Raw genomic sequence first — 16,230 nt, 5'->3', positions numbered from 1 at the left:
GCCCGCTGCTGCCGCTCGCCGTGCATCAGTAATGAAGGGGTAGGCCAGGAGGGGGCTGGGAGGAGGAGGGGGTGAATGAGCATGCAGAGAGCCTCTCGGGGGAGAATGCCGTAATAAGAAGCCAATAGTGTGCGGCTGGCCAGCTGAGCTCCCCCTCCCCGTCTACCTTAAATCAATTCAGCGCTGAGGGCTTTTGCTCTTGAGTCCCAGGCTTGCAGGCTGTGAGCTGCAGCCTTTCACATCCGATGGCTAGGAAGGAACCGGTCTGCCAGACAATATAATGGCTTGCGTTCGATCTGCTTCTGAATAATGCACACACAGACACACAGCAACCTGGAGATGGGCAGGTAGGGCAGGATACCTCCATCCCTCCCTGGTGATGGATGGGAGAGGAGCAAGGACGTCATGATGGGCTGCTGGTGAGGAGAGCAGCAGGCAGCTTCCAACACGCCGAGAAGCCATAGCCCATTTTTGCAAAGCTAGTGCAGGATTGAATTAAATAATTTAAACAGTGATAATTTCCAGGCCTGTGTTCTCAGGAAGCATTTCTAAATCTGGAGACCACGGGCAGGGAGGGAATGATGTCAGCACACACATTTGAATTGATTCTAGAAATTAACTGCACATTTGTGAGGAAAATGCTGTGATGTCACACCTTAAATTGCCTCGCATCCCTCCTATGTAGGGAACGGGCCGCGTGCCTCTGCCGTGAAGGGGTGAAGACAGCCTAGCAGGTATTACTTCATTTCACAGGTCTGTGGTTTAGGAAGCATGGTTTTATGCTGCTTCATTTGGAAATTGCTTAATTAGAAAGTGGGCCACTTAACAGAACAATACACGTTTCTGACAGGAGCAGGCAGTGATATTCCACACGTATCTAACACAGAAAGGCAGTAATTTAAAGTATTGTGAGGAGCTCCACAGGTATATACCACATTAATTGCAAACACTTCTGCAAACACATACTTAAGCTCTAAACACCATTTGTCTTAACATGTCAAGAACAAACATATTTAGTTAAAATACTAATGCCAAGCAAAAGTCTGTAGCTTGGAATCATTGAACTGAAATAATTAACATTAATGAGTAGTTAAAATATAAAAATAATTTTAATTTTACCTAGCGAAGTACTACAAAAAGTAGAGAAAATTAGAAAACCAGCTAACTGCATTCAGTCTGATACACCACCAACAGTGGAGTCCTTTCAAATACAAACAAATTTTCTTGGATGAGAATTTTTTTTCAAAACAGGACATTATTACCAAAAGTAGCCCCATCCACAGAGGTAACCTCGGCTCACAGTGACACATGAAGGAGGTGGGAGAATGGTTAAAGCAGAACCACTAGAAGTCATAGGTCAAAGTGATGACAGTGAGGTCTCAACGATTTATCCTCTGGTGATATGGGTTTTAAGTCAACTAAAGCACCTGCAAATTTTGTGCAGTACTGAATAAGCTGTTTGAGACAGGTGGTCTTCTGAAAGCTGATGTATCCCAGGTTGTGAAACACTACTTTGGAGATGAAAATCTTCCACACGGACTACCCCACAGGGCAGGGTTCTGAGAGGTAGAGGCTACAAGCATTTCTGTGTAGGCTGAGACAGGCCGTATTTGCTGAGATCCTTTTCAAAGAAGCTATCACTCTCTTAAAACCAACACTGGTTTAATTCCAGTTTAAGATTATAGTGAAGATTGTGATGGGATCTCTCCTATGCTTTCCAAACTCCCTCTGCATGCAGTCCCAGAGATCCTGGTTTATTATCTAGTTCATTTTTTTTTTATGTATATGGGTAAACACCACAATGCTAATCCACTAGGCATCACAGGTTAAATTGTCATCTTAACACACTCTATGTTTGTAGGCTAAAAGGGTTTAAAGGAAAGGAAGTAGCTTTTAATATTTTTTCTGAAATATTGAAGCGCTTCCATCTGATTTAAACACATGCTGGTAAACATGATATTCTAGAAATGTTAGATTCTATCTTCTAATTCCAAATGAAAATATTGCTCAAAACATTAAGAAGATATAAGAGCATTATACTGTGTATTGGGAAGCAGGTTATAGAACTGACTAGAAGCACAGAGGTGAATGGACAGAATCACTGGTGTCTTGTGGGCAAAACAGGCAAGAGGGCAGATAATACAGAGCACTGTCCATGTACAAAGCCTTACACACTTCCTTGCATTAATCAGACTTTAATAAGCTAATAGCTAATTCTCATCCTTATAGAAATTCAGGTTCGATTCATTTTGGGTAAGGTCTGGGATTATGAAAAACAGAATGAAGTGATTATTAAATAAAGTCTTTAATTCTGGAAAGTTATAATAGGATTCAATAGTTAGGGGCTAAAACCAGATGAATTCAGGTTATAAATAAGGTGCAAATTTTTAGGAATGAGGAAAACTACAGGATTAGATTCCCAAGAGATGTGGTCTACTACCATACAATTTTTACATCAGGCTTCAATTTCTTGTTTAAAATGAGGTTTCTCATTTTTTTGTAATTTTTCCAAATTACAAGCACTGACAAAACCCCCCTTAATTATCATCAGATCAAATGCTGTGTCTCAGGAGCTCCTTTCACACAGTGTAACACTGAAACATCATTCAGAATTGCAGTTTGAGACTTCTTACACTCCTCGTCATCCTTAAACACTTCTACATCCTCACTGAACACCTCATCTTATTTTTATCCATGTCTGACTGGGAATTGTGACTTTCCTTAACGTAATAGTCACTACTCTTACCCAAGCCATTAGATGACTGTTCTGCATTCTTCAGAACACCCTGAGGTCAACTTTAAAAATGGCCCAAAAGGAAGTAATTTGCAGACTAAGTAGAACACCTTAGGATAAACATGTATTACTCGTGCTTTGATTTCCATGTCATAGACTATCTGGTCTTTAAGTACAGTCACATTGTTTCTGGCTTTCCTATCCATGAAATGTCTGTTTACTCACATGGTATTGAAGCAGCTCAGATCTGCTCAGGCATACACAGCTGAGAGCCACTGAACTCAGAAATGGCTAAAGGCAAAATATTCCCTAAGCAAATAAAACCATATAGAATATGATTTGAAATTATTATCTGTATTTTCTGAATTTTTTAGTAAGATACCATGGATCTTGACAGTAAGTCCTTTGTAAATCTCGGTATTTTAAAATATACCAAATTAGAAAAACATGTGGAACACTATAGAGCATAAGTATATGTATACACGTATATATATAAAACCTGAGAAAATATTTGGGAAAGGCTCATGGGATTTGAAGAAAAATGGTGGGTTTCTCTCTATCATTTTATGACGGTCAAAATGGAAGATCTGTGCTTCTTGTACTGTTTTCTATGGGGAAAAAAGTCTGTGCCACCATTACTATCACAGCTTCTATCTAAGATTTTGCAAAGCGTGCAGAAAGCCTGGACACAAACATGTTAGTTCTAGGTGTTTATCCTGGGTTTAGTTCCCAGATAACACTGTTCTCACTTTCATGTTGAACAAGGCATGACAACTTGCTGTAAAAACTGGCAGCCTGCCCACCTTGCATAATTTTAAAATTATGGCCCTATGCATGCAGTATAGATTTCTTATTCCCTCTCTGCCTCCTCCACCTGCTCGCACTTTCCCTATTCAAGTGGCCCAGCTTCCATGTCCTCCCTCTGCCCCAGCTCTTCATGCAAAACCACCACTAGTCTTGCCTCCTATCCTGTGCTTTGCATGGATAAAAATATAACATTTTCGCAAGAACTGGATCACCTTTCACATTTTAGTGTCAACAATTACTGACTTTGAAAAGCTAAACTGAATCTAGAACTGGAAGAACAAAGAAGAAAGTACTCTGACAAGTTTATTCCTATAAAAGGATAAAACAAATTCTGCACCAGAACTCTGAAAATCCATATGAACTACATCATGGCCACAATGGCAGCTTCAGCTCTTGCCTTATCAGAAATTACTTTGTCCTTTCTGTTCTTTAGGTCTAATCACAACTGTGTAATCTGGATTTGGTAAAGTTTACATCATCATTGTTAGAGAGAACACGATAAACCTGTTAATTTCCATAGTAGATTCCATCAGCAGTCTGTGCTGGGGCTGCACTGCTTGACCTATTCTTAAAAAGCTTGGAAAAAGAGGGTGAATTGTGAGGTGACAATGTTTGCAAATGCTATTAAATTATTCAGGGCTTTAAAGACAGGCACTTACAGTAAAGAACTGCAGAAGGACCGTAGGAGATGGAATGACCGGGCAACAGCACGGTAAGTGAAAGTCAATGCAGATAAATGCAAATTGATGCATATGGAGAACAGTATCTATCAATTTTACATATAAATGATACACTCTGAGTTGACAATTGCTACTCAGGAAGGAAACATGAAGACACTGTGGACAGTTACGAAAATATCAGCTCAGTGCACAGCAGAGGTCAACCAAACACATCAAATGGTAGGAATTAATAGGAAAGGAATAGAGATGTAAACAAAGAATGCCAACATTCTATAGTAAAACTCCATGATTTGTTTTCATCTTTGATATTATGCATTACTCTGGTCCTTCTATCTCAAAAAGGAAACAGTAGAGACAGAAAACTATAGAGGGAATAAGGCTCACTAGAGGCTTCCAAATGAGGGGAGAAGCTGCTCAGAAAAAGGTTGGAAAAGCCTGTTAAATAGTTGATAAGGGATATGTGGGCTTATGAAATCATGAGTGTAGGGGAACTGAAGTAGAACCAACTGTCCAAAATGCCTTCCAACACAGGAACCTCACATGCAACTCGCAAGTGGCAAGTTCAAAGCAAACAAAATGATAATTAAGCTGAGAAAACCTCTATGGCTACTAGTTTACATATGATTGCAAAGTCACTGGACAAACCCATGGAATAACAGTCCATAAAGAGTACTTCTTTCTCAGAGAGTCTCCAAGACACAAATTGCTGGGGGTAGAGGAATGTATTATTATCTTGTTCTTAGTCTTTTCCATGTATCCACTGTTGGCACCAAGACAGTGGGGTAGATAAGCCTACAAGTCATAGACTGTCTGGGCTGGAAGGGACCTCCATAGGTCAACTAGTCCAACCCCCTGCAATAAGCAGGGAAATCTCCAACTAGATCAAGCTACTCAGAAGTTCATCCAGCCTGATCTTGAATGTCCCCAGGGATGGGGCCTTCACCACCTGTCTGGGCAACCTATTCCAGGGATCTATCACCCTTATACTGAAGAACTTTTTCCTAACGTCTAACCTGAATCTGCCCTTTTCTAGCTTAAAGCCATTAACCATTGTCCTGTCACTACTACCCTTGTGAACAGTCCCGCCCCTGCTTTCTTATAGGCCCCTTTCAGGTACTGGAAGATGACTATAAGGTCCCCCCAGAGCCTCCTCTTCTCCAGGCTGAACAACACCAACTCTATCAGCCTGTCCTCACAGCAGAGCTGCTCCAGCCCTCTCATCATTTTTGTGGCTCTCCTCTGAACACGTTCCAACAGCTCCACGGCCTTCCTGTGCTGGACACAGGACTCCAGGTGAGGTCTCACCAGGGCAGAGCAGAGCGGCAGGATCACCTCTCTCCATCTGCTGGCCATGCTTCTTTTGATGCAGCCCAGGATTTGATTTGCCTTCTGGGCTGCTGCTGCACATTGGTGGCTCATGTCCAGATTCTCATTTACTATTACCCCCAAGTCTTTTTCCAGTGGACTGCTTTCTAACACGTCCTCTCCCAGCCTGTATTGGTAACGTTGGTTGCCCCTCCCCAGGTGCAGGACCCTGCACTTGGTCTTGCTGAACCTCATGAGGTTCACCTGAGCCCACCTCTCTGGCCTGTCCAAGTCCCTCTGGCATGTCAACTGCACCAACCAGCTTAGTATCATCAGCAAGCCTGATCCAGAATAACTGGTTTTATGTTTTTATTTACTTATGAAAACTTATGAAAATATTTTCCAACCGAGTGAAAAGATTTACAATCTCAAACAAGTCACCAAGAACTGCTTTTTGTGGTAGGCAGAGTGGTCTGGGTGTGGGGAATTCTTCAGCTCAACAAAACCTACAATTTAAGGACCTCCTTGATTTAGGAACGAGAAATATGAAAGCAGTGATCTGAGAGCCTCTTAAAAAGTGAATTTCTGGTCCTTTGCCTAACGGAGAAAACCCTGAAAAGAAAAGAGTTAGTTTTGATCTCTAGCACTAAAGAGTTAGGACCTGCTTCCTGTACCAGAAGCTTCAACACTGATACTGGGATCAGCTACACAAAGAAGCTATTTTTAAAAATAGCTATAAAAGGGCAACATCTATTTTGTCTGAGATTCTAGTGTGGACAGTTCTTTTTTATCTTGAGAAGAGACTTCTGAGGGTTTAATGCACTTAAAGAGTGGACTAAACCTGATCACCTAGAGTGAAAAACAGTTTAGGCTGGAAAGGAACTCTGCATATCACTTCATCCCACCTCTGGCTTAAAGCAGTGCTGATTTAAAAATCGGTTCAGGCTCCTCAAGTCCCTGCAAATGCAAAGTAAGAGCAGTTGTATGCAGTCAGCGAATGAAATAACTGTTTTATCTCTTGAGGACATGGCCTAAGCTCTGTTGCCTACAAACTCAGTACACTTTTCATATGATACTTCCTAAAGTTACAGTAATTGTCACAATTTCATCCTTGAATAAAAGACAATTCACATTTTTTAATTATCTGCATTGACAATATGCAAGTCTTACATAAAGTAAGCACCTGTCCAGTCTTCATTGACATCCTCAGGAGTTTATCTAGTAAGATTATACAATTATACAAATATCAGTATCTTATTTCAGTAAGATATAAAAGAATTTGATTGTTCAGCTTAACCATTCCTTTTATACTGCTTATTTTCATCTGACTGATAAAATTATTTATTTCATTATTTGCTGTTAGGACTTGAATCCTCTGGCTTTTTCCTCTTTGTTTTCCTAAAAGACTACACTACACAACAGTAAAGCCCCAGGCTAGATAGTGGCAAGTGATAACTTCAGAAGCAGGTGATAAAGGGAGGCATAATCTCAAGGGATGTCACACCAGTCACTTAGGTTTACACTGCCAGTCACAGCATTCCCTGAAAGAACAGGTATAACTTACCCACGAAGAGCAGAGTCTGGAGATGTACAAAAATGGGTAACTGCTCTGGCTGTCTTTGGGCATGTCCACTTTTCATTAGTATCAATTTTTGAGCTATGCCTTTAATGCAGAGCAAAATTTCAGATGTGATTTTAAAGTTCTGGGTTGGTGCAGGTGGTCTTACAGGAAATAAATGATGGACAAAATCTGAGACAGGTTGGGTCAGATGTCTCTCCAAAAAAGGTAGTGTCTTGAAAGTGAAAAAAGTTTTTTTAAGTGGTTATGCTATTTCATACAAACATAAGAGAACAATGCAATCCTCGCAATTATCAGATAAGGTAGATTTTTTAGAAGGAAAGTAGATTTAGAAGGAAATAAATCATTAATATAGAAAATATTGTATGACCTTTCTTAAAGATCCAGTCATTCATCCCTTAAAAACAATAACAGGATGGAGGTGATATAGAAGAGAACTACTAAGATGCTCTAAAGTTCAAGAACACTAAGAATATTAGTTTAGTCAACAGTATGAATGGTACCTATGAATACTTCAAGATGATGAACACCAGTGGGAGTGCAACTGGAAGGGGACTATTTAAGATAAAGGACAATGCCTACATAAGTGTAGAGAAGTGTAAAATAATCAGTAATAAATTTAGACCAGAATAAGGGAAATGGCTTTCCACTAGCAATATCGCTGTCGTTACTAGTTTATGAAATGGATGCCATGCCACATAACGACATAATACAGCACAGGAGCATTTCTTTCACTCAGGAGGTCCTTTTTAGTCTGGATACAGAATGACATACAGATAACAAATAGTGCTCCTTATCCAAGGCAATTTTGACACATTTTTTAATCTAGGGAGCCTTTTCAGTAGTTAGGAGCTCCAACAGTAGTTAACAACCTAGACCCTGGTTTCTCCACAATCACGTATTTTAATACCAGCCTCAGTTTGCTGATTCCAAAATAGTGTCCACTTAACTGTTTCTGCTCATGTAGCAAGATCAGAGACAGAAAATTAAGGAAACAATTACTGAAACATTGAAACATGAAAGAAAGGTTACTATCAGTATTTTTTTCTCAGTCTGTGCAGAGATTTTAATGTTTACTTGTAATTTCTAACAAAGAAACTAACCAATTGATGACAAAAGAGAATGGAAAGTATGCTGGCACTAGAATGGTACATTTTCCTCTGTCATTCTGAGTTAATGGTCTTAATTGGATTTTTAAAATGAAAATATCTGTGCTGCTGAGTTGTTCTACACCACAGTTTTCTACGCTGCCTTTGTAAACACTGGGGTTCTTCTCACACCCCAGTGCTTCACTATATTCTCTGCTGCTCAGAAAATGAAAGGCAAGGGATTTGATTTTCTATCAGCTCAGCTCACTAAATGTTAATCCAGGTGCAGTCTCTGCGTGATGTAACTAAATGATTAATGTCAAACTGTAAAACACTGCCGCCAGCTGGAGAGCCCGACAGATGAGCATCCTGTGGAGTGCTCAGAAGCACTGACAGGCATTAGAAACTGTAACATTCGGATGCTAAAGAAAAAAAGAATGTGCTTTTCCTTTGATAAGAAATCAGATTATTGCCCTACTACAAATTATGGCCTCAATAGCTAAGGAGCTTTAATCCTCTAGCTGTTCATTGCTACAATCATACTTGGAATGTGGAAGAAGAAAAGGGAAAGGATCCCACTCGTGTCTTAAATACATGTTTATTTTCCAAAAATTACTGCATCAAGATGTCTCGGGTAATTGGTCACAGAAGTAGCACTGTCACTTCAAAACTAACAAGCATTCACTTTGAATTCTAGCAGCTGGTTCCAACAGTGAGAAACTGCATCGAGTAAATGGGAGTTGAAGATAAAAGCATCTATTCTGCTGCTGTTTAATGAGGGATTGTGAGGCACACGCTGCACAAGGAAGTGAGGAAAATGGCATTTACACAATAAAGATGCCAGTATCCACTGATGAAAGATTCCCCATCCAAATTAAAAATAATCCAAACGATTGTGGATGAGAGGACAACTGTTCTGTTTCAACAAAGAACAAATCCTCAGGAGCTGTTTTTATTCACTTCAGAATCAGAGAAACAAGACCTTAGAAATACAGGTTTTTGAAGTGGTTGTTCTGCAGCACACACGTGTATCTTAGAAAGACCAGTATGCTAAACCATTTTGTTTCTAATGATTAGGAGAGATTATGAACATGTTTGAACATCAAAAAAAAAATACTTCAGGTGTCAGAGTACAAATGTATTTTCTTCCCGAATACAACTATTCCGGCTGAAAGCAAATCATATGCTAATTCAGTTGTAGATAATCACCAGCTCCATCTTGGTACTACTATGAAACTATGCTTTTATATGAGTGTTTCTGAGTTCAAAACTTGTCTTACTTATCTGTATTTTCTTTGTACTTGTCTTTGGATGCAGTATAAAAGTATTTTCTCAGGATGACACTTCTCTTACCATTTAGAGCCTCAGCTCTCAAAATTCTTAAACTTAAAAAATAGTACTAGTAAGACTGACAAAGTACTTTCTTGACTTTTCCTCTTCTGAAATAGTCAAAGAGAAATGAACAAGCCCCCATAGCTGCAAATAAAATACGACACAGGAAGAAAAGAGCACACACTTCCCTCCTCCCTTTTGACAAATTTAGATTTGTGTAGGAGAACTTCCTTGGAAACTCACATTAAGCAAATTTCCTGTTTATAGGAGACTTCATTTAATACATACACTCATGCAGAAAGTCCCAACACAGTTTGATACATTAACTGTGTTAGTGTAAAACACAAGTTATTGTTGACATTTCCTTACCATAATGCTATATAGTATCTCATATCTACGCTGTGGTACTCCAGCAAAGTTAGCCCACCTCAAGTGAAAACAGATGTGTTTGGAAATTTCCAATTGCTCTGTTCACAGCAGCAGCATACATATATATATTCATTCCTCCTGTGGAGCACTTTTGCTGTAGGACTCTGTTGCACAGAAGCTGAATCTCTGAGAATTACACTTCACTGAATAACTCAACTAGTAGCTGTTTGCCCTTTCTAGGTAAACACTAACGAAAGCACACTGGAGTAACAGCCAGATGATACTCGTCTGAGTCCACGTGATGGGATGTTTGTCTTGGGAGTGGCCAGCTGCTCAACCCTGAGCTTTAGCCTAGATTATTTGATGGGACTACCATTTGAATTCAAAGCTAGTATTCCAAATTCCATATCATTTGCCTGTACGTGGACTGGATTTGAACCAGAGTCTACTGGTGAATGTCAGTGTATGCTAACTTCAAGCTATCTCACTAGCATCAAAAGGTTTACTTGTTTAAGTAAACTCTGTATCCAAGCCAAAGATGTTTCCCATACCATAAAAGACTTCCATTCCTCTCTTGACATTACAGATATATTTGATACCAAATAAGATTCAATCACGTTTCTTAAATAGCTGAATGAACTCAGCCACAAAATAAATACTCTGCAAAATGAATCTCAATTGTTTTCTTCATAGTAATTACATGAGACATTTAAATCCTTAGACTGCACTCCTTGATCCAGGAACTTCATGACCTGATTAAGTTTAATAAAAACAGATCTACCCTAAGACACCTCTTTGAAGACACCTCTACCCAAATGGATGATATTTCTCCTCTGTTCCCTCCTCCAGAAGTCCCACTGTTATTGTTCCCTAAGACATTGAGCTAAGAAAATATTCCATACAGTTTAATAAAACTTTAAAACCCCTTTCTAATTAATGACTTACCTTTAAGAGAGCCAAGGCTACATGGAAGATTATGTTCATACCCTGGAAAAAAGAAGAAAAATACTTCAATCAGTCCCAGCATACAAACCTCTCTTCTTTATTACTTATCACTACGTAGCATCATAACTAGATGCTGCAAATCTCTAGAGAATGTTTCCCTTTTCCCTGCCACACTTCAAAGTTCATCACCAAAGCCCCAAAGGCACCAAACTCCCAGCTGGGGCAGGTGATGGCTCTTTGGAGCTTTGGAATCTGAATGCTCAATTCGCCAGGTGCTACAGATGTGACAGGATATCCCTCCATTGTTTCAGTACCTGTCAATGCTGGCTGTCATGAGCAGTGCAGAGTACTGTAACAAGCAAGGCATCAAGAAAATCCAATAAATATTCTAGTTGATAGGATTTTCACCAAATAACTGAGCTTAGCTATGATTAAGCATGTACAATCTTTCATGCTCAAACTGTAAAAAAAACCCAATGGAAAAAAAATCACAAGTACAAAATACACCTTTTTTCCCCTATTATCAGCCAAAATCAAAACTATTTCATAGAAAAGCAAACAGATGTCTGTATCAGATAATCCTTCTGTTTTGCAAAAGCTGGAAATAGATGCATCCAGAAATCTATTCAGTGAATAATACACTGACAAGGTTTGATTTAAAAATCAAAGAGAGCAAACCCCACCCCACTAACTGACTACAGAGGGGTGAAAAAGGCTCTATTTCCACTTAGGTTTTATATGAAAATATGAAATACTGCTCCTTTACTTTTGTTCAACATCTTTTTATTTAGACAATCAAGACTTTGAGGTTTTTCTGGGGGAAGGGAACACAACCCCTGAACAAGGATCCTCTGCAGCGGCTGAACTGAAAATACTCTGGGGTCCTGCTTGGCAAACTAGCCCAGGGCAGCTTGAGCCAGCAGGCAGGAGCCAATAGCCTGGCTGGCAGCACACATTGCCACTGCTGATGGAAGAGGCTCTCCTCTCGGCAGCCTACAGAGCTTGGGAATTAAGATTATAAATATATATAAAGATAGCTTTTTATTCATCCAAATATGAAAAATACCATATGCAATTCTCATTCGCCGTACTATGTACCTTGATATCAGATTGTTTTCCTAGATTACATTTCACAAAGCTACTTGACTGCTTATTTAATGGTGTGAAAAATCTTCTCTCATAAGGTCTTTCAGAGCTGATATCTAAAAACGTCTCAACGGATTTGCATAGAATACAGCCACTGCAATACATCTTGTTCTGGGATAACAACAGGACTTTTGATAAAGGAACTTTCTCCATGGAATTTTTGCTTCCGCAGTTGAGTATTTTTCCAGCCCTATTCTGGAAAGCCTGTGACCATACTTCTATAAAAATCAGCTTTTATAAAAACCTGCAGAGACTGTTCAGAGGCATCCTTGAGAAGAAATTGTATTTCTTTTTCATGGATAGTATGGTGCCTTGAAGGGATTTTATCATTAATGAGTCTTGGAAATGCCATGACATTAGATATAATGAATATTGCAATACTGAATTCCTCTGTGACTCGATGCATAATCCTGATGATACAAAACGGACTCTTTCCACTAGAGGTCACAATTGCAGCAGGACTGAACCTTGCTTCACTCACAGGAAATTCTTCTTCCAAACAACAAATAGAACAGTTATTTTGCTTTTTATATTTCACTTTAATAGAAAAAAATGTCTTGCTTTGATTTCAGTCTAGATACTGATAACACTAAAGTACCAGCAGCAGCAAATTAAGTTCATAGTACCCTGTTTCATCCTAAACGTCAGTTTGATGCCACACAGTCATGATATTAATTACTTTTATTTCCTAACAGAGAGGATATTATATCAACATACAGTCTATAAATAAGAGCCATAACTACAAGCTGCCACAAAAATTGTTTTCTTTTCAACCAATTGGTTAATCTGATTTTGTTATTTTATGACCAGGACTGTTATGTGTAATTGTGGAATTACTGAGCAATTAGAATTCTGTGTATTTTCTGGCACTACAAAACAAAAACAAAACCAAAACCCCCACAAAAACCAAAACCACCAAAAACATAAAAAGAAAGCCAAACTAGTTTTCATTTCTTTTCTAAACACTTTTTTTTCTGACCTGCCTGAAACCCACATTGTTCCTGAATTCAAATTGATTGAACGCTCTCCTAGTATTCCTTTTACATGATCACTCTTCACATGGATACCAAATGCAGCAGAAATAGATTTCTAGCCCTGCCAGGCAAGGGGCAGCTCACAGAGGCTTGAGATAACCTGTTCAATGCACAAGCACCCTAAAACCAGAACTCCAGAAGGACTTAAAACCTTCACATACAGCTGTCCTGAGCAGCAACTCCATTACTCCTGGCAACAGAAAACAACATGCACCTTTCCCTTTCCTCAAAGGGAGAGGTACCTTCCAAACCAAGGCAGTCTTTTACATCTGAGGCATTGGTTGCTGCACCTTCTCACTGATCAGCTTGGACTTGCTGGCCCTGAAGGACTAATTTAACCCTTGAGTGAATTGGAGGTGGCACCCCACAGTCTGCATTAAGGCTTCTACTCATGTTTGCATTTACAGCAAGATGCTTTGGATTTCAAAGGCAGTGCCTTACCCACACATTTTAACAACACATTTTATAGCCACTGCTCCACATACTTCAGTTATTTTTTCCTAATGCACGCAAGACTATTCTGACATGGCCCAGTTTAATGATTATGATTAAGAAAGCTCAGCTCATTTTTCCACAATCTCTGATTTAAAATCCTTCTTCATTTACCACACACTGATTTATAAGATTCAGCTTAAACTTCTTCATCTATTTTAGAAGAACCAAAAATACCAGTGTGCACCAGACATATAAATCATTGCTAGCAATATCCCTCCAGCAATTTTATAATGGAAACATGAAAGTACATACAAATTATGCACAGGGGGAACAAGGAGTGAACCCATATTAAATAAGTTTTGAATAATTACTTTTTAAAACCAAAGGTCATATGTTTAACTAGGCATTTGGAAATAAACGTTCTAGTATCATGCAGATCTCATCTTAACATTTTTTTCTAATTGTAAATGTGAAAGTTGTTAATAATTACCTAAACACTTGGGGGTTTTAATATACAACAGTCAAGAGTAAAAATATATAATTCCTAAACAAAAACTGTTATAAGAGCACAGGAATGGTTGGGGACTTATTGTCTTGTCATATTGCTTCTCAATTATGTGGCCACTCTCTTTTTTCAACCTGAGAGGCTTTGCTGCTGGTGAGTAAAGGGAGGAGAATGCAGCCTGCACAGCTCACAGTCATGAAGCCCACAGGCAAGGAACCCAGAGATGAGGCATGTGGGGACCCTCCTCCAAGGAGCTTTTACACTAGCTTTCTGCAGAAGGCCAGCAGTTTCTCTGACAGCATGGCTTATCTGCCTAGTTAAATATCTACACCTATCTTCCTTCTCCCAACAGGTGTGATTTAAGAACCCTCTTAAGCTTGCGTAGAAGCCTAGAGCATTTTAACAGATCTCGTATCTCATTATACCTGGGATTTTGGGAGAAGGAACAAGCACATCTCTTTTGTTGGCTGCATGTCTCAGTAGGAATGACACTGTCATCAACAGGAAGCACAGAGGCCAGACCTTTCCACCCCTTTCTAGAGTATATAGGGAAGATACAAGATGGGTAACAACTGGAGGAATAAATAGATCAATGCATTCACTCATGGAATATGACAAAGCAAAGAATGGAGCAAGCCAAGTCAGAGACCAGGTCATGTGGGAAGGAATAAGCCAGGTCATTAGCCAACTCCAATCATAAAATAATCATCAAGTAACAGCATCATTGCATACATAACCCTCTTCCTGTCCTGGTTGTGATGTTGTCCTACCATTGCTGGGAGCTCAACTTGTAGAGAACAGAAAGCCCTTCCAATACCTGGAAGCCCTACCTAGCACATCCACCACAAAAGTAAATTCACCCCACTCAGAGCAAGCAGAGCCAGCCTTTATACTGTTAACTCTAGAGGCAGGACACCTGGTGGTGATTTCCTAATTGGTTTTCACTCAAGGTTAGCTAAGCCTGGAGAGAAAACCAAGAGGAAGGTCTTTCCTGCCTGACTGTGGACATCATCCATATGTCAACACTGATGCCAGGCCTGGGGTTTAAACCCTAGCACTTCACCATCTCAAAGCAGACAACTGTCTTGGCTATTCTGCAATCAAGATGGTAAGATGAGAGTCAGGAAAGGGAAAACATTTGACTTTGTGCTATCACACAGCCTCCTTTGGCTCCTGGTGACAGCCATGCTGACCATTCCCTGCTTTGCAGACTGCCACAGGGCAGCACTTACTCAAGAAGAAAGAGCACAGTTCTGCAGAAGAATCCTTCATACCTACTGGGATCACAGTGCTGGGATGAACACTCATCATCTCATAGGTCACCATTTAACTCATCAAGATTGCCCTTCACAGAAGCATCTGCTTATTTGAATTGTGTATCAAAACACCAGAATATTTGACAAGGATTGTAGGTAACATTCACATGGCCAAAACAGTGAAATTCTATTTCATAAGACCATAAAAATGAAATGCTTCAACTGGAAATGATATAGTTGCACTGAAATTAAGGCTAGCTTAAAATAAGTGGAAATCTTATTACATTAACTCTTTTCTATTGAGAGATTTCCGCAGTCTCTTAACTCCTTCTAAAGCCAAGGTTCCTTCTACAGATGGAAGAACTCTTTGAGGCTTTCTCACTTGGAGTCTCTCTGCATTGTGAAACAACATGACTTTCAAAAAAGCCTGAAAAGAAAGCTGGGAACAAAGACTAGACAGAGAACGGTAAAGGCCTGGTTTTGTAGGATCCAGTTTGTATTCAGTGAGACCTCTGTGACAGAAAGGATACTTATGACTTTCTTTAAAAAGGAGGTGGCATGTCTATCCATTTGACCCAGAGAATCTACCCAGAGATCAGAAAAAAGGGAGTTAAGGAGGCAACAAACACTTGCTACCAGCAAAGCTCAACAGCATAGTGTGGAGCTGGCAAAAGAGTTAGGCCAAACAATTTAATCATGTAGTATCTGGACAACATTTGCCTTGTAGATGACTTAGGAATTTATCTCCTGTTTTAAAGTTTTGTTGTTTGTTTTTTTTCTTTTTGTTTTTTTTTCTTATGGCAGAAGCCTTGTGAGAAAGTGGGCTACGTTAAATCCTAGCATCTCTGCCTCTCTAACCCAGACAACCTTGCAGACCTTCCTTGGGCCATAGGGCAAGTCTCTCTGCAGTATTTTCACCAATAAAAGGAAGTTAATTTCTTCAAAAATATATGGAAAACTCATTAAACATTAGTGTTCTTATTTGTGGTTTTACTCCTAAATATGCATAACATGT

General features: G+C 39.5%; 1 protein-coding gene across 1 annotated transcript in view; it reads right to left on the bottom strand.

The window, feature by feature from the left end:
- The window catches only part of LOC103771753 (rab GTPase-activating protein 1-like), a gene marked incomplete at both ends in the record, with an annotated part of 38,445 nt that overhangs the window by 8,328 nt on the left and 13,887 nt on the right, over window positions 1–16,230 (bottom strand). Inside the window, one exon of the mRNA XM_008939065.1 lies at window positions 10,840–10,881. Within this exon, the coding sequence (XP_008937313.1) occupies window positions 10,840–10,881 (42 nt within the window). The remainder of the gene's footprint in view (window positions 1–10,839; window positions 10,882–16,230) is intronic.

The sequence above is a fragment of the Merops nubicus genome, unplaced genomic scaffold, assembly GCF_000691845.1.
Source record: "Merops nubicus isolate BGI_N331 unplaced genomic scaffold, ASM69184v1 scaffold2434, whole genome shotgun sequence".
NCBI classification, from domain to species: Eukaryota; Metazoa; Chordata; class Aves; order Coraciiformes; family Meropidae; genus Merops; species Merops nubicus.
The sequence above is the reverse complement of the archived record's forward strand: the minus strand, read 5'-3'. Positions and strand labels throughout refer to the sequence as shown.